The sequence below is a fragment of the Saccostrea cucullata genome, unplaced genomic scaffold, assembly GCF_032062105.1.
Source record: "Saccostrea cucullata isolate Sc308-1 unplaced genomic scaffold, CSIRO_AGI_Scuc_v1 ctg10696, whole genome shotgun sequence".
In the NCBI taxonomy this organism is placed as follows: domain Eukaryota; kingdom Metazoa; phylum Mollusca; class Bivalvia; order Ostreida; family Ostreidae; genus Saccostrea; species Saccostrea cuccullata.
The window spans coordinates 1-19,564 of NW_026928994.1; the positions used below are offsets into that span (position 1 = coordinate 1).

General features: G+C 34.3%; 1 protein-coding gene and 1 pseudogene across 1 annotated transcript; one reads left to right on the top strand and one right to left on the bottom strand.

The window, feature by feature from the left end:
- The first annotated feature begins 3,634 nt into the window (after positions 1–3,634).
- On the top strand, positions 3,635–6,634 carry LOC134279531 (uncharacterized). The gene is made up of 4 exons (XM_062761940.1): positions 3,635–3,699; positions 4,354–5,250; positions 5,589–5,730; positions 6,087–6,634. Exons 1-4 carry the CDS (start codon positions 3,658–3,660, stop codon positions 6,554–6,556), a joined length of 1,551 nt encoding a protein of 516 aa, XP_062617924.1. The 5' UTR covers positions 3,635–3,657; the 3' UTR covers positions 6,557–6,634.
- A 598-nt stretch (positions 6,635–7,232) lies between these two features.
- Positions 7,233–16,830, bottom strand: LOC134279532 (uncharacterized; annotated as a pseudogene).
- Between the last annotated feature and the right edge of the window lie 2,734 nt (positions 16,831–19,564).

The window sequence follows — 19,564 nt, forward strand, 5'->3', positions numbered from 1 at the left end:
TATGAGGTACATATCAACAATATAATTATTGATTTTTTCAATGTTATAAATCTTTTTAATCCCTACTTTAAACTAGAAGTACTGTGAGCATGAGCTCACTAAATGATAATTATAATTGCAAAGTCCATGTTTTGCTCTGGGAAACCCGAAATAAGTGTCAGATCAAAAATTAAAATCGGTGGTGCACAATGATACTATGTAACACAGATTCTGTAAAAGTTTCATTAAAATTTCAGAGGCAAAAGAGGAGCTGCATGCGGATAAGAAAGGGTACCCCAAAGCGTAACGGACGCACAGACATACGGACGGACGGGCATTCCGATCACTATCTACCCTCCCGCTTTTCAAGTTGGGGTATAATGATTTTTAACAATAAAATGTCTTTTAAACAAACCAACGACCTAAATTTTTATTTCAACAAAATCATCAATGTCACATCGATTTTGCTATTGTTGGTACGGAGGCCTATCCAAAAATTGCGAAAAATAGACTTCAGATTGCACAGAACAAGTTATTAGACTTTATCTTGATGTTTCACATAGATCAAAAGTTATTTTTTGTAAATTTGAAAAATTGGATTTTTTGAATATCAGAAGTAGAGTTTGACAGTTACACCTTAACCATGTCTACAATATTTTTCATAATAAAGGTCCCAAAAATGATATGTACAGCAATTTTAAATGAAATTTACAAGGTCAAGTCAATTTAATTTTTTTGTGCAAAGGGTTCTCAAAGAATGGAAAGTCAAGCTTTTTTATGAAGGGAGTTGATTGGAATTCCCTACCAGACCAGATAAAAACAATAACTGTTATATATATATATATATATATATATATATATATATATATATATATATATATATATATATATATATATATAAAAGAGATCAAAAAACATTTTATGGATAAACTCAAGAAAATGGCAAAAAGAGGACTTTTTATACAATCAGATTTATAACCCAACTGCTCTTCCTTGTTAAATAATTAAGAACTTTTGTTTTAGGTGCTCTTGCACATTAAGTATGATAGGACTTTTAAGCCATAGTATACTATTTATTGTTTATATCAAATATATTATATACATGTATGTCATATACCAGTAATTTTGTTTCCTGTGAAAGGACTCCATTAGATATAAGCAATGTTAGCTTTCATGGGCTATCCTTGAGTTTAGGCATATTCAATATTATATATTTATTTGATTTATATACAAAATAATTTTTATTAGTTCATTCGTTTTAAAAATATAATTCATCTGATTCTCTTAAATCATGTCTGTCTATTTAAAAGTTTTAAATATGTATAATACTCACACCTCATTGTTAATGTACATTGCATAATGCCTATTTCTGAATAAAGATTATTATTAATTTTTCTTTCTTTGACCTAGTTACTTACTAGTAAGGGAATTAACGTCGCAGCTATTGCAGAAAAAAATCACACACTCCCAGTAATTATTCTTTAATGCAACAGCTGCGACGTTAATTTTCTCGCTAACAACCAAAGAAAGTATTTTCATTTCTATTTGTTTTTTCTCTGTGATAACTCTTTGAAAGGTTAGGTGAGTTGATTTCTTGATCATTCTACCGGAATGATTGTATGTTGTTTAACGTCCCTCTCGAGAATTTTTCCCTCATGTGGAGACGCCGATGGACCGGTTTCTACGTCCCACAGTCTACCGGAATGTAAATTTCGCGAAAAAGAAGGTCAGGAGCTACAAAGACTTAACTCGTGTGTCTGTCTTTGTGTCCGAGTCAGTGGGTGGGGACTGTTGAAATTGACGTGGGTGCCCTCGTGTGATTTAATTCAAAAATTTTAAAATCTAAATTGAGAATTTTATTTCACAATGAAATGTAAATTTAAGGAATCACTGTCTCGTTTGTTGTGTATGCCAGGGACGTTAACAATGGTTGGAAACGTGGGATAATTTATGCATTTAAATTATGCAAATTATCCCACGTTTCCAACCATCGTTGATGCCCTCGCATACCCAACAAACGAGACAGTGATTCCTTAAATATTCTAGCTGTCATAACGTCATATTTTGTTTTTCAAATGAAAAAAATATTATAACGAATTTAAATATTCGACAGTTCGTTATGTATCGAATTTTTAAAAATACTTTTTTGTGACAGGTCCTAAATGGGTTTTCGTTCTTTGGAGCATCATACAACAATCTTTTGATAACTGATTCACTACAGATAAAAATACTCGTGCTTCTACACTCATACAAAGTTCGTGCATGGTAGTGACGACTGCGTGAAGAGCGGAAGGTACAAGGTAAGTGTTCCATTTGTACGTATTTTATCACGGCATTTTAGAACGCTTGGTTATTTTGTTTGTTGAAATAAGGAAAAATATTAAGATTTTATCGATATATAGTCGACGAAATGTAGTTCTGTAACAAATTCAAGTCAAATTCAGATGTAGAATTTGATTTCAAATATCTTTGAGACGGTTTGTTCTCAAAACTTATTCTGGACTGTTATTATTATATTATTTATTATCAAATATAAGCGGTGTTTTTCTTTGAAGTTGACTGTTCTGTATTAGCAATACAGAACGGGACTGTGGTGGGCGGAGCTACTTTCCGTTCTGTATTAGCCCTGTATAGACTATTGTATTTGCCAACTATTCCGTATCTAAAATACAGCACGGTCTAAAAATTTTAAATCTGATTCAATTTAGCAAAAGCACGTACAAATAGTAAATGCCGATGTTTTCCTATTATAAATTTTGGAGAAATACCCGGTAATTTCCTGAGAATGTAAAATGTCAAAATTTCTCAATCACTTTTTAAAAACTTATTCCACAGAATCTACACGTAATTTCGATCCAAACTAATAGGAAAATTCGCAATAACGGAAAACATCCTCTACAGATATTTTTGATCCAAGCGAAACGGAAAATTCGCAATAATGGAAAATATCCACTCTTCTCGTGCAATATTCTTCAAGTCCATTTTTCCGCTTTTTATTTTTAAAAATCCTTCTCGCTGACGACAGCCACAAGTCTCTTTCACTTTGTTTTTAATGTCGCAATTCAATTAGAAAATAAAAATCCGTGACTTCAAAGTCCATCGAAGAATTTTCTGTAAATCCTGCTTTTGTAAATTTAGTTAAACCGGGATTTTAAGAACCCTGAAATATATTATGATCAATCTCCATCTTCAATAGTTCACAACAATGACGGTTAAACATCCACCTGACCTTATCCAATAAAACTGACTATCACTCGATTACGTCTACCCCGTTAAATTGTCAAAACTAATCTGACCGAATTTTACGTTTTCCATGGAAATATATACTGCGGATGCGTATTCCCCGTCGGGGCCTCAACTACAAAACTCTGGCGGAAGTTTGGATGCTGCAAAGTTATAAAGTGGGCAGGGCTATTTTTGATTGATCGTGTCACAAATCATTTAGAGAACTCGACAGGTTCTGTATCGTAGATACAAAATTGGGAGAGGAGACTCGTGCTACGCACTCGTCCATCCCCAAAGATTTATTTTTAAACCGTGCTGTATTTTCGATACAGAATAGTTGGCTAATACAAGACAGAAAACAGGGCTAATACAGAACGGAAAGTAGTTCCGCCCACCATATAGCCTAGTACCCGAGGCCTTCCGAGTGCAAGCACGAAGGCAATCCGCTGTCCAATGGCGGCGCCCTATGGACAATTCAACATGGCGGCGAGTAAGGTAAAATAACATTAGATTAGTCCAAATTACTTTTGGAGAATTGGGCCTTTTCTTGCTGGTTCATATGCAAATCAAACATACAGATGGCATAAGAAACACCTTCTCTACACTTTAAAAGCTTTATACGAGATTGATCCGACAAGGAAATACCCGATTTCGAGTGCTAGGCGATCCCTACCTAACGCTCGGTAACAAAGAGGTCCAGTACAATCACAGCTACACTAGATTAGCTACGTAACTTGATTTACCTTTTTAGCTTTATTTACCTATCTGAGGTAGCTTAGCTTCAAAATCAATTTATTGCTATAAAAATGCATTTTTCTCAAGGTAATGTACTAAACTATACTACTATAGATTCTTATACACTGAATAATTCAATAACATGCATGTACACTGTATACTCATCAACATAATGCCTTGGTGTAAATGGTCAGCACACTTCATGCTAGAGATTTTCTCTTTAAAATGGCAATGAGGAGGACCAGGTTCAAATCCTGGGGGCATTTCTACATTAAAATGTAATTGTTATCTTGGCTATGTTTCATCTTTGCCGCATGATATTAAGCGTTACTGGTATAGTTTAAAACTTCAGTATTGATCTCAATTTTCACTCGGATTGATGTTCTAACTCATAGATTGATTTATTTATAATAGTTTACTCAAGATGACATTGATGCAGCACTGGTGAAGTTTAATGAAAGGACTGGTCGCAAAATTGTAAAACTTAAGCCAAAACAATACAGTGCACTTCTGGATGTTTTAAATGGACATGATGTAATTGCAGCATTACCAACGGGCTACGGAAAAAGCCTCATCTATGAATTGATTCCATTTGTATTGCCTGACGCTAAGGTTATAGTTGTGGAACCCCTGAATGTGATTATCAATCAACAAATGTCCAAATTAGATGGTATGGCTGTAGTTCTTAAAGACTTAAATATAAGCAAAACCATTGAGGATGGACAATTTTCATATAGCTATGTTTACAGCCACCCTGAGAACATACTGGGAAAACCACTGGTCAATAAATTCTTTCAGTGCAAATATTTTGAAGAAAACAGAGTTGTTATTGTAATTGATGAGGCTCATTGTATTTTGGAGTGGGGAGATGAGTTTCGTCCCGAGTACAGCAAGTTAGTGGAACTCCGGGCTGTACTTCCTCATGCAAATATGCTTTGTCTCTCTGCAACACTCTCTGTAAAAGGTCAGGCTGATATTCAAAGATCTCTATCATTAAAAGATTTTAGAATCCATGGTGAGATACCAGTTAAGTCTAACATTTCACTAAGTGTTTTAAGAAGACCTTCTAATTCTAAGGATGTAAGGATGTCCTACAGACACATTTTAGATGTTTTATTCAATGAACTGAAAAACAAATTGAGTAATACTCCACTAACTATAGTATACTTTAATTCATCACTGAACTATATTGGATTTGCTTATGAGCATGCTTGCAGAGTATTAGGGGACTTGTTGTACAATGGGGAAAAGAGGCCAGAAAACGCCAGAATTGTCATGTACCATGCATCTGTGGAGTATGGGAGTGAAGAGGTAAGAACTGCAAATCACACGAAAATTAAGATTAAAATATTGAATGAGAATATAATTTTTATCATTTCATTTAAAAAAAAAATGTATTGTTAACCACAGTTTGAGTTGATTATGTTGAAGGTACATGCATTACTAAAAACCAGAAACAACAGGGCCCAACAGAAAAAAAGAAAATATATTTAGGTTCAAGAGTTACAACCTCATAGTTATTGAAGTATTTAACTGCTGTCCCTTGACTAAATGTCTTTAAAGTTTTAGGATACTTGGTTTTGTTGTGTCAATAATCAAGAATTAAATGATGTGAGGCCCAAATAAATAGATCTGTTTATTACATTCAGCTACGGGAGTTGATATTTCATCAAATTTCCTCTGAAAAAAGTCCCTTGAGGATCATATTGGCTTCTTCTGCCCTTGGTATGGGGGCAGATTTTGGTCTTGTTGAAAGAATAGTGCATGCAGGTCCACCTAAAAGCACTGAGGGTAACTTTCTATTGAATCTTATCATCTAGTATACTCTAGTAATTTCCTTATACCCGGTACATAAAAATAATGAGTTATTATTATCCATGATTATCATGCTTCTGTGGAATTAACTGAATATGGAGTCAAGCAATAATATCTACCAAATTTGTGAACATTTTAGACTTAAACATGTTAAAGTACACTTAATAGTATGTACAGAGTATAAAAGATTAAAACATCTACGCATCCCACTTTAAAAAAATGCACTCCGCATACATGCATTTTTATAAACAATACTTGAATGGTATATAAATGCTAACTTATAATATGATGGGTATCTTTTATAATGTTTATTAATACATGTATTCCAACAGCTTACATTCAGCAAGTGGGACGTGCAGGCAGAACTGGAAAACAAGCAACTGCAATTTTATTCTTTAACAACAGTGATGTAGGCAGACCTGAAATGAGCAAAACAATGAAGGCCTTCTGTAAAAATGAATCAACCTGTCGGAGAAAAATGCTGAATGACTACTTTGGATGCTCTGTTGACAACAAAGAGGGTGAAAACAAGCAACCATTGTGCTGTAACATTTGTGATCCTAGCTTATCAGAATGGAATTCTTCTCCACATCTAAAGCAAGAAGTGAAATCTGCCATTCGACAATCATTGTCAGAGTACATTTCACATAATGAGTTACAGATGTCTTTTTATGAAATAGAGTCTATTATTCACAATTATTCTAGATATATGGAGAAAGAGAACTTAATTCAGGATTTTCGAATGAATCTTGAACATGCTGAAAATTTATGTACAATTATAAAATTTATTGTGTCAATGTAATGCCTTTCAACTGCTGTTTGCTTCATGGTACATAATGTATATTCCACCAGTGTATTGTCCTGAACATGCTAAATATAAAAACAGTTAGCCCATCGAGCTGATATTTTTGTGTTCATCTGTGTAAGTGTTCACCTGTTCATTAATTAAAACTCCCATTTATATGCAATAGTTATGGGGAGAGAGTATGGAAAGAATTCATAGTCATCCACTTTGGCTTTTTTCAAATGATCAATAACCTGTACATTTAATGATTAATAAACATGATAAGTTTTCTGAGTGATGCCCAAGTGTAAGGGACACAATTATATTAATACATGTATGTACTTTATAAGTTAAAATTCTTTACAACAGACAGACAGACATAGGACAATTGGAAAAGCTATTTTGAATTTAAGCCTCAAGTAAACTTAAACCTGGTCAACATAACTTACAAGTGTTATGAAGTGATTAAAATGGTCGCATGACAGGTTTAGATAATCACTAGGTGACACAAAAGAGTTTAATAGAAATGCATTGATAATCTTTTTTACCATGTGTTTACATTTCCACTGTCACATGATGAAAAAAAACATAATTGAAAATTTGTCTTTTTAACTGAGTAGAGTCAGTAGACTAAATATTAAATTTAAAAAAAAACTGGGTTGGATATGTATTGAATTGTAAATCTCTTACCAGATTAGATGCCAAAGTCATTGAGAATCTCATACTGATGACTCCTAATCCATTCCTGTAAGTGTCCCAAATTTATATTTGCAAGTGGACTTGCAAGTGGTTTTGTGTAGCATTCTAGACTACGTCCATCAACAATATCAAAAGGTCTAACACGTAATAACCTTTGAATTATATTGATCTCATCCTCTTCTGATGAAGGTGTGCAATGTCTTTTAGCTCTATAAAGTACATGTGTTGTTTCATCATAATTTGCAGATATTTGACGCATTCCAGCTATGGCAGAGGATCGGGACTGCACGGAAGACTCTGTCTTGTTTGCATGAAGCGACTTAAGGTGCTCTTTTGTCTCTTTGACAAAGTGCTCCATGTGAAGATCAGCTGGAATGTTTGTGTCCATTTTGCCTTTCTGGTTAACAAAGAGTCCATAGAAAGTTTCTTTGGCAGTCTTTAGATCGAGCACTGAGGTTTGCAAAAAAAGGAATCTCAGTATTTCCAAAGCATATTTGGACTGGTTGTTGTTCCCTTTCACTACACACATGATGTACTTCATTAGCGAGATAAATATTTCTCGATTTGGAATCTTAATTAGAAGATTTAAACATTGATACAATAATCAGTTTCTAACACAGCTTTTCCATAGCTGAACACACAATCATCTCTTTTCTCTGGAATACCCTGAGGAACAGACACTGGAATATTCAGGATTAACTTTCCTCCATCTGGAAGGATACAGGTAATCTGCTGGTTTAAGTTGCTTTTTTTTGTAAGATTAGACTTGGCTTCTTTCAATATGAATTCATCTACGAATTCTCCAAGGGAACCCACAACAAGTTTCTCTTTTTCTTCTTCTGTTGCTGATGAAATATCTACTGCTGCAAAGGCCCTGTTTGGTTGTGAGTTCATCTCTTCCATTTCAAAGAAATGCATAACAGCATTAACAACATAGCCAGAAATAAACGAATCTGCAAGTTCTTTACAGTCATTATAGTGGTTTTTTACATCATCACCATTGGCTTTTGTTCGTCCCAATGTAATTTTCTCGGCATTTAAGGTCCCCAGAGCAGTTCCACTTTTCTGGTAAAGAAGCTTATAAAAGAGAGTCAAAATAGACATTTGCAGGTGGAAGAATTCGAATGTGATGGGTGAAAGATGTTCAAATCTATCCCTTGGTGTTATGGATGCCGCACGTAATCTCTTCGCACCAGAAAACCTCTCTCGTGTAAGTTGGTCTCCTCCAATATGCACTGAAACATTACTTTCCCCACACACATTTTTTCCAATGTTCTCGTAAAAGTCCAAGATTTCTATGACATCGGCATACTTTTGTTCATTCTTCGGCAAAACTGGTAGGGGAACACTTGTGTGGATTTGGGAAATGTCATAGTCCCCTGGCCTGAGATTTGCTTTTATATACTCTTTCACTGACTTAAAATTCTGAAAATACTTGCAGAATTTGCATAGAATTTCCAAAATGACAAGAATGTAGCAGTTTCTGATGATCTGCCAATCACTAAGTTATATTTAGAGTACGAGTTTCCTACTGTATCAGAGATACAGGGCGGGGCTTGAGGCGAGAGCGATAGCTCGAGCCGGGCCCCGCCCTGTATCTCTGATACAGTAGGAAACGAGTATTCTAAATGACTTGTGACATGACCTTTCTAATGACCTCACCAATTTACATTCATATTTGGGTACATATCTCTCAACCAATCAGATGATTTTAGCAGAAAGTTGATTTAGTATCCCATTTTAAGCATTCGCAACTGAAATGCCGAGAGAGGTGGACGTGCAGGTATTTATCATTTTAAAATAATTATTTAGGGGATGTATTATATAATTGGTTTTCCAAAAAAAAAAAAATAATTTGATTGCGTATGTTCTTTTCTTTATTCAGCTGTTGCCGACTTCTTTTTTTTTTAATTTAAGCTACGATTAAATGCAAAACATTTTAATATATAAGAATCATGTGGGAATTTAATGTTTTTGAAACAAAAATACTTCGGGGAAAACGTATTCTGAAAAAAATGTCTAACAATGTCCTACACCTGTCGTAATGTAAAAAAAAAAAATGAAATAAACAGATGAAATGAAAGCGGGGGGGGGGTGTATTTTACCTTCATGTTTGTAATAAAATGTAGGAAACCAAAGGGGATCCCAGCACTTACTGGTGCCCCCCACTCAACCCTCCTGTGAGTTTTTTTTTTTCTTTTTCTCTTTCATAAATGATTTTTGCTAAACTTGTATACATACGCTTTTTAATTTATCAACAATAAACAATAGCACCACATAGTGTCTTGGTTGGCTGTAAAGCTACCCCCTTCCCGAGTGTAATATACGGGTTTCCACTTATTTTTTTTTCGGGGGGGGGGGGGGGCATAGTAATCATTTGTGAACTGTTCCACTACTCCTTACCTTTCTAAAATTTTTGAATTCGACACTAATAACTTTACGTTGTATAATTTTATTCTTAATTCACCTCAAATTTTGAGTAAATACTAACAGTGCTTTCATGGGAATTGAACGATTCCTGTGTCTGTACACAGATTCAGCTTTCCCTCATCGCTAAAAATAAACCGTACTGTATCGTTGATATTTTGCAGATACAGTACAGTTTCTGCTCATTTGCATAAGAAACGCCCACAAAAAGTGTTCTGTATCGCAGTTACAGTATGCTTGACTTCAAAGGAAACTCGCCGGGTCATGTCACAAGCTGTGGTAAAAAAGACGATGGAGTTAACTCTAACAAGGGAATTTGGGGTCTTGCAGTTGACAGAATGCTGAAGTTGCTGTGCTGAATAATAGCCATGGACGCAAACCAGTGCTCCATATGTGATTTATTGGTTTGCCGTTGACGACTCACATCAACCATAAAGTTAACATTATCTCCTATGAGACGGAATGTTCGGCCTTCCTTGACGGCTTGAATTAGTTGCGAGTTAAAATGGCCACTAATCTGCTTCTGAGTTCTCAGCATGACACAGTGAGAGGTGGTAATGCCCAGTGGCTGCAGTCTGTCATACACCTTCAAAAGTAAAGAAGAAGCTCATTCATTATCAATTTTTCATGTGACATCAGGTATACACATTCTTTAACCTTATTCAATATTTTTCAAATGAAAAGAAAAAATTATCAACAAGAATTATGAAAGTACATGTAAAGCTTACCTTAATACTGTTGTCTACTTACCAATTACACACGTATTGTTTTAAAACTCAAAAGTAGTCGAACTGAATACAGTAAAAAAATGTAAAAAAGATCCAATTTCATCATATAAAGGCACGCTTATTATATAGTACACAGAATGCACAGTATATGACCGAATGGATCTTTAAATGAACAACATGATGAATATCAGCAGGATTTGTTATGTTAGACTCCAAAATCTATTTCAAATGAAAAGAATTCAATTATTTTTGTTCAGATTCACATTTTTAGACACCTTGAATTTCTGCACTTAATTTAAAATGGCTCCAGTAGAAAATCTACGAAATTAAGAAAAAAAGAAGAAGAAAGGAGAATCCAATTTTACAATAATATACTACTACTACTGGTACATAGAATCTTTTACTTATCTCTCATATCAGTACATATGAACATGATGGACATAACAATACCTGTTTGTGAATAAAAAAAAATTGTGAGATGTATTAATACATATAACTTGATTATTGGCAAAATGGTAGAACTTAAGCAATACTTAAAAAAAAATGAAAATGTGTACATCATGTGTACATGAAACAGTAATTATATATACATGAATAGTAAAATTAAAAGCTTTTGTATGTTAATTTCCTAACCTTTTGGTGAACTCTTTCATCTGCAAGGGAGATGGACGTCACTCGCTGGACTCTTGATAGGGAGCTGGATCTCCTCTTCATGAGAATTCCATAAATGAGTCCAAGCTCCTTGCCTACATTGGAGAAGTGTTGGGAATTCTGGGAATTTTTGGTTGACGTACACACAGAGAGTAAAACCTGCAGAAATTGCCTCTGGTGATCATACATCTCTGTAATTAGGTCTTCCCACTGAAAAGACTTCAAGGAGTCAAAATCAATTCTGCTTAAACAACTGTGTCCCTTGATGCACATATACCTTGTATTTTCCCTAATTTCCTCCAAAAACAGCTTCCACATACACTCCTTAAAGGCTTCGATGTCAAACATTGCCCTGCAAATATCTAATACACTATTACTTGAAAAAAGTAAAGTAACTAGTTTCAAAATGTCTTTTCCTGGAATGTCCATTCCGGTGTCTGGAGCCATTGTCCGATTAAAGGCACATTTTAAAAGTCCTTGCTGTGTCATGTCATCTAACAAGGCTTCATGCTCTTTCAGACATGTATTTTCTCTTGGCTGCATAAGTGGAGTTCTATGAAAACAAGATACAAGAAAAAATATGAGCTTAGGCCAAAATAAAATTATAGTTTGTTGGAATTACCTCTTGCCTCATTGAAATGCCCACTCTTGAAAAAATTTTATTGACCAAAAGTAGGAAGATTTTTTTTTTATTTAATCAATTTTTTTGCCCTTTATATACGTATCACATGCGCCATACAAAACATTTAAATATAGTGTCAGATCTATGGTGTTCGGAAAGGGCCATTTGCGTTAGCACGACATCGCGTTAAAAAAAACACGCCGTCGCGCTAACACACAACACAGGGACCAACCGAGGGGGCGACTGAGGCGAAATAGTCGCTTTTGGGCTCCAAACTTCGCCGTAATTTATCATGAAAGCGAAGTTAAAGTCGCCCTAACATTTGCAACCCCATTATTAAAATTCATGAAGCAAATCTATTAAGAAACATGGTAGAATCGTCAGTAGTTTATAAATCCTGTTTTATTACTGCTGAAATAAACGAAACAGCAGGACACTTGCACCTGTTTCGCTACTAATGTCCAATGCATCGAATACTCTGACGGAACTCCTCTAGATTTTACACTTCCCGGTATGATAAAGTCCATGTTACAAGTTATGCACAACCAGACGCAAAACAGCTGGTCAGCTATATCGATGTCATGCCAAAGATGTTGAAGATGATTTTAGATCTTTTTATTGCCAAATAATTAATTCATGCTGTGAATACAGACCTATTTTACTGTTAAATTGTGTAGTTATTGACTGTCTAAGAAATTACACGTCTGATATACAGAGTTCAATCAGCATGCAGTAAGTAGTACATCAAAACTTTTTCAGAAAAAAAAAATTAAGATTGAAAACAAATTTTAATAAGATAATAACAAAATTATGACTATGCAATGAGGCTTCAAATTTAAAATGAAAAGATAGCATTTAAATTTAATTGTGCATATTAATTATTATGCAAGAAATGAAAAAAAAACTTTTACATTGTCATTATTTATTTTTTTTTATTTGTTTTGTTTGTTGTTGTTCTTTTTTTTTTTTTGCTAGATATACCTTGTAATTGGAAAAAAAAATTCAGATTCTTTTTCTCCTTCTTAAATTATTTTTACTAGGATTTCAATACAGAAAAAAATTATTGAAAAGTATTTCAAGTTATAAACAATGAAATAGTTTCATTTTTAAAAAGTTTTATAATGATCAGTGAGCATCACGTGCGCTAAGAAGTCTCCCTAAATTTCAAAACTTCTCCCTAAATTTCTCTGAGGGAGAAGTGAAGTCTCCCTAATTATTGGGTCTAGGTTGGTCCCTGACAACACGCCGTCTTGCTAACGCAACTTTGCACAACACGCCGTCACGCTAACACACAATGCGCCCGTCACGCTAACACAACTTTGCACAACATGCTGTCGCGCTAACACAACTTTGCACAATGCGCCGTCCCGCTTACACAAACACGCCGTCCCGCTCACACAACTTTGCACAACACGCCGTTGCGCTAACACAACTTTGCACAACACTAGCGCAATGGCGCGAAGTGCAAAGTTGTGTTAGCGTGACGGTGCGTTGTGCAAAGTTGCATTAGTGCGACGGCACGTTGTGCACAAAGTTGTGTTAGCGCAACGGCGTGTTGTGCAAAGTTGCGTTAGCGCGACGGCGTGTTGTGTGTTAGCACAACAACGAGTTTATCTGAACGTGATGTCGAGCTAACGCAAATGGCCCTATCCCGACACCATACAGATCTATGTAAAATTAGGATTTTTTATTGATCATGTTGATGGTAGATAATCTTTTTAAAATTCAGAAAATGTATTTGCTGTTTACTTAGATTTTTATCCAAAATTTTAAAATTTATCTTCAATTAAAAAAATAATATTATAAATTTCCCTCCCTCCATCCTGTGTCTGAAACCCTCCAGGTGGCAATTCCAAACAAACAATTTTTTAAGGATGGCCTTATTCTGAGAATCTGTGTGCTAGTAAACAAAAAAGAACATGGTTCTAGGAGGGAGGCGGGGGTCGAAGGAGGGAACACCTAAGAAGGACAGGCAGGGCCATATAGAGTTATGGTATAAATTTCAAAAGCTTAAAGCCTTCTTGAGATATGGTGAGGAACCAAAAGTGTTAAAGATACAAATACAGACAAACTTGCCAACACAGTGACAGACCAAAATCATGGGAGTGTTCGCAAATAATTTAAATTATTTCAATAATACACAAAACGAATCACTGCTGTAAAAAAACTGTAGGTACTGTGAGCAATGAGCTCACCTCACTAAATAATACCCCCTGGCTCTCATATGAATATAATGGCAGTATTATGTCTTGCTATGGGAAACCCAAAATATCAGTCAGATCAAAAAGTAAAGTAGGAGGTGAACAATCATGAATGGCAATATTGAGTGGGGGTTTTAGAAAAAAACAGCAATCATGCTGTCTTCAGTACTGGTTTACATAATATGACCTCTATGAAGTAGCTGCAATAATGTAGCCCTCTCCGATTTTTTTTATCTGATGTTTTCCTGAGAGGGCTACAATTCCATCGCATCTCCGTAATGGTGCAAATATATTTTTTTGATACGGGTGATTGGAGGCAAAATAAATTATTTTTACATTAAACTTACTTCTTATAAGACGGAATTTTTATTTACTGTCAACAACATAGCCTGTTAAACTCGAAAACCATGTAAAATAAATCTGTGTCTTTCCCAGCTGCAATATTCAGCAGCCATGACAGTTCACGCGTGACGTAGTGAGACTTTCGCTTGAAATTTGGAACAACCAAATAAAGCAAATGTCGATGTTTATAAACGATTGTGCTATAATATATTACAAAAACATCGATAAATAAAACCAGTTCAAGTGTTATTTTTGCGCAAACAGCGATACGTATGCTTAAAATAAGGGAATTCCTAGTAGATCCGCTCCTATAGAACCTAAATTCTCATTGGCTGTCCCAAAATACAATCCATCAAGGTCAGTAAACATGGCGGATAAATTCAAGTTAAGCTGTTGACACACACGAAAAATAACCAATATATGGGTCGTTGTGAATATTTTTGGATCGATTTATGTTTTGCATAATTACATATTTGGATTCCAGGTAAGAGATAATAATAAAATAGCCGTCTACTGATAATTTGAGCCGAAATCCGTGCGGGAGTGATCCACTGCCGCATCTGCACCATTATAGAGATCCTAAGGAGTTGTAGCCCTCTCCCAAAAAAAAAAATCGGAGAGGGCTACATTATTGCAGCTATCTATGAAGTACCTCATTACTGGAAATGAAAGGTCGGTCTGGCAGTACTGGTCTGTATGTTGTTCTAATGGCAGAGCCAAAATGTCATTCTCTGAGTCAGGTTCAGACGTGAGCACAGTGTCAGAGGCGAGAAATCTCCTATAAAAACTTTTACACGAAGCTCCTGACAAAAAAGAATGATTTCATGATGATATATGCAATTTATAACATGATAGTGCAGATGTACTTATTTCTCAACCTTACCAGTTCGGTTTGTGCCCAAGTCTTTATTCATTTCATGGGCGCAGTTTTTCCAATATTCATTGGAAATCGGATGACTAGGAATTTCTTTCTTCAGGTAACTTGATAAGAAGTTTTTCTCTTCATCAGCCCATCTAGAAGACTTTGTGAAAAAAAACTTATGAACAGTGTAACATTCATTTCAAGTATAATGAGCTATTTGAATTGCCATGCTTCAGTAAAGACACTGACTATTCCATTCTATTCATTTCTTATTGTTATTTCCCTCATTCTCAATCTATAACTCAAAACTGCAAAATTTGAAAAATCTTATAAGTGTCAACAGATCAAATTGAATTAAGTTTTAATCTCCTGAGCCACATAGCTTGTTTACTACAGGCAGAACTAGAGATTTGTGTGACCCAATTTGTATCCTATCAATATCAGTCATATTTTCTATTTTTATTCACAAGATTGTCATAAAGGTATGTAATTTATTTTAAAATCAATGATCCAACCATTGGGGCCTTTTTTGCAGCTTGAATTGGGGTCTTCCCTGTAGGCGTCCCTCGACATCTCTTCCTGCTGCTAGGCCTACTTGTGTAAGAATGCTCCACGTGCATAAAGGAGGGGGTCTTCTCCTTAATATGAAGGCGGGAATAACTGTGGATTTCCTCCATTGCCTAAGATTGAAATACTTAAAAAACTGAATTTCTGTAGTTTACATAGAAGTCATAAAATATAAGCAAACAAGGGAGCTTTATCACAACAATAAAAACACACTGTAAACCTATGACCACATGCACGTAAAGGCTATATGGAAAATAAGTACAGATGAAGAATTTCATAGCACATATCATGACATATGTGATAATTAGATTCATACATGTAATACTTTGATAAGGAATTATATGGATTACAAGACTGAGTATACAGTGTATATACAGATGTTGAATATGAATTAAGAGTAACTTTACACTTTGTTAAGAAATTATAGGGATTATAAGACTGAAAAATGGAATGCCTCCAGGATTTGAACCTGGTCCTCTTCAATGCCAAAATACAGACTCTAGCATGAAGTGTGCTAACCATTTACACCAAAGCATTATGTTGATGAGTATACAATGTACATGTATGTTATTGAATAAGAATTTATACTAGTATAGTTCAGTACATTAAGTGTTATGCCTCATTGATGGTTTTAGTATATAGCTTGGCATGCAGTGTACTTACCAAGTCATTGTACTAAATATAAGGTTTGCATGTAAGAAATCCAATAGAGAATGCCAGTATTTACATTTTTTTCATATCAACATAATTTTCAAGCAATTTGACGTAAATTGATGAAAGAATAGCTTGCAGAAAGTAGTAAAAACCATGCCTAAATATAATATGGATGTTCACATGATGGTTGTATGCACTGATCAGTCTTGACTTAATTAGCATGACAGGCTACACACGTGTTTTGTTACCGAGCGTTAGGTAGGGATCGCCTAGCACTCGAAATCGGGTATTTCCTTGTCGGATCAATCTCGTATAAAGCTTTTAAAGTGTAGAGAAGGTGTTTCTTATGCCATCTGTATGTTTGATTTGCATATGAACCAGCAAGAAAAGGCCCAATTCTCCAAAAGTAATGTGGGTTTATGTTATTTTACCTTACTCGCCGCCATGTTGAATTGTCCATAGGGCGCCGCCATTGGACAGCGGATTCCAGGCCTTCGTGCTTGCACTCGGAAGGCCTCGGGTACTAGGCTACCCACCATAGTCCCGTTCTGTATTGCTAATACAGTACAGTAAACTTCAAAGAAAAACACCGCTATCATGTCACAAATAATACTTATTAGGTTATATATATTCATATTTGAAAGTATCATATACACTGTACTTTTTACATAATTCATCAAAAATCATGTCACACTCCTAACACTTAAATTTGATGTGTTCATCAGTGACAGACCTGAGGTTACATCACGGAAGACGGTACAGAATAAATGTATGTCAAAAAAAATCAAAATTGAAAGGTACAACAAAACATTTATTTACATTTCTTTACTATCTTCTCGAACAAAATGCGTTTCGTCGACCCTCGAACCAAACTGCCATCGGCCTCAGGCAGACAGTTTGGATCTTCAGTCCGACATTGATGCATGTTGCCCTCAGACTCCGTCAATAAATGTTATAATTTTGACTGCACAAAACTGTCAAACGGGCAAAGTCGATATAAATTTAAGCTTTTCTCATCCTCACAACGTCAGGGGTCCTGAGTCAACACGTTGCCATTTGACAAAGGTCAACATGATATTTATATGGATTTATCAAATCTTTGGATTTTCCATTGGGTTATTTTTAGTTAGCAAATAACAATCTTTCTATAAATAAATCTGGAAAATTATCCAATTTATTTATAAATATATACTACTAAAAAGCCAAGGATTCAAGCAGGTAAGAAACAATATTTTTATGAAACAAGTTGATCTTTAACAACTTAGAACTTCGTGAGGAAATAAAGTAATTAGAATTGATTAATTATGATCTTTACCATATACGCAATCATAAAGAATTCTATTAATGAAATGTATATATATATGTACCTCTCCGAATAAATATATTGAAAGACCTGGTCGTCAATCCCAGTTTTTTTTTAGACCAGTCAGCTGATCTGCAGCTAAATATAATAATGATGAGCTGATTACAAATCTTGGAAGTTATTTAAAATATTTTTTAATTTAAAAAGTCTAATTATACCTACAATATACTAGTATAAGTCTAATTGTGAACATATTTCTCGCAAAGAGACACAGCTGAAAGATACTTCATACACTTCTTTAACGATGTTACTGTTTAAAAAGGCTTATTATTATTTGTTTTAAAAAAAATCACTGTTAAATAAATAAAATTTTAACAAATTATTCAAATTTTTTTCTTCCAATCTCTTGCTAGGATATATTTATACGTGTTTTAACATGTACACAATTTACTAAGCTTCGGGTGCTTTAAATATTCGTGATGCAAATTCTGTCGACTTCCTTGGCACATTGTACACACGTACGTTCTTTGAGCAGGGAGGAATATGCTTGTGCTTGCACTTACTGTGACACGAATCTCGTTTTGTACCGTCTCATCCGGACGCGCGGTGGATTCGAACCAACGTCACAACTTTAGATGCCATCAGATTATAATAAAGAATTTTTTTAAATCCCTTTTGATGTATTTCCGCTACTATAATCTCTCTGTATGTGAGGGAGGGTGTGTGTGTGTTTGTTTCATTAATTCATACAATTTAAAAATTGCATAAAGATTCAATAAAATGATGATCAAAGTTTTATTGAAAGAAAGCGGAAAATTAAAATCTGCTGACAATCTTTCGACTGCATTTCATTTCATATCAAAATTATGTCGGAAATGAAATAAAAAAATGTCGGAAATGAAAGAAAAAAATGTCGGAAATGCTATGCAGATTTGCGGAAATGAAATGCAGCGGATCTTTCACACAATATAACAATACAAACGTAAGGAGCTTTGTGATTGCAATCATTTATTTGAATCTCTTCACCATTTTACAATTTAGCGTACAGAGACTACAAAAATATATAGGTGATTTTATATACAACAATAGGTCTAGAAAGGCATGCGTGAATAAGAAACTAAACAAAGACAAAAGCTAAAAAAAAAATATAAATATAAATTGTAGGTTACTATAAATGTGAAGTATGGGAATTTAGGCCGGGGAGCATATTACAATGTATATTTATTTTCTTTACAAAGGAGCATAATTTTCTTAGAAAGCAGTGTTTATTGTTATTCATAATGTTTTTAAAACTAATTATATTCTGGAATTTTATGTGTTTTTCTGTTAAGGTAGGATTCTTCTCACATTTCTTGTATTTAAAAATTAATGAAATTTTCACAGAATCAAAAAGACAATATTACTAAGTAATGGTATCAGTGAGATAAAATTTGACCGTTTTATATTAGAGGCAAGGTCAGGTCAAGGTCATGACCTTTTTCCTGGACATCAATAATAAAAAATTATTGTTGCCAATTATTCAATCCCTACTTGTATTTCAAAAGACTGAATGTTTTTCTGTTTGCCTAAAAAGATACTACTAAAAAGGGCTTATATGATGATATTATCAAATTGACATTAATAATTTAATTTAAATGGATATTTGCTAATCCGAATTTCCTCTACTTTTCTTAAATTTTTAGAATATATTAGTTATTTTTATATGCTTCCTATATTTAAATTTTTCTCATTTTCACATATGGTGAAGTTGTCACATAAAGGAACAAAATGATACAAAAACAAAAAGTTTTTGATCGTTTATTAAGAGAGAAAAGATACTTTTTACGGATTTTTGGCTCAAATGTATAGTCAGATTGGAAGTTTTATAAAAGCTTAGATATTTCTAGTTTGTTTGAAAAATCATATAAATTTGATACATTTAGGAACTTCAGTCCCCTATTATTAATTAATCTTAAAATTGAAAATTTCTT

Excerpts from the sequence above, each read along its gene's own strand:
- LOC134279531 (XM_062761940.1), top strand. The coding sequence starts at position 3,658 with ATGGCGGCGCCCTATGGACAATTCAACATGGCGGCGAGTAAG. Across the intron at positions 3,700-4,353 it reads TCAACATGGCGGCGAGTAAG|TTTACTCAAGATGACATTGA; the intron begins GTAAAATAACAT and ends TATTTATAATAG. Across the intron at positions 5,731-6,086 it reads TCCACCTAAAAGCACTGAGG|CTTACATTCAGCAAGTGGGA; the intron begins GTAACTTTCTAT and ends GTATTCCAACAG.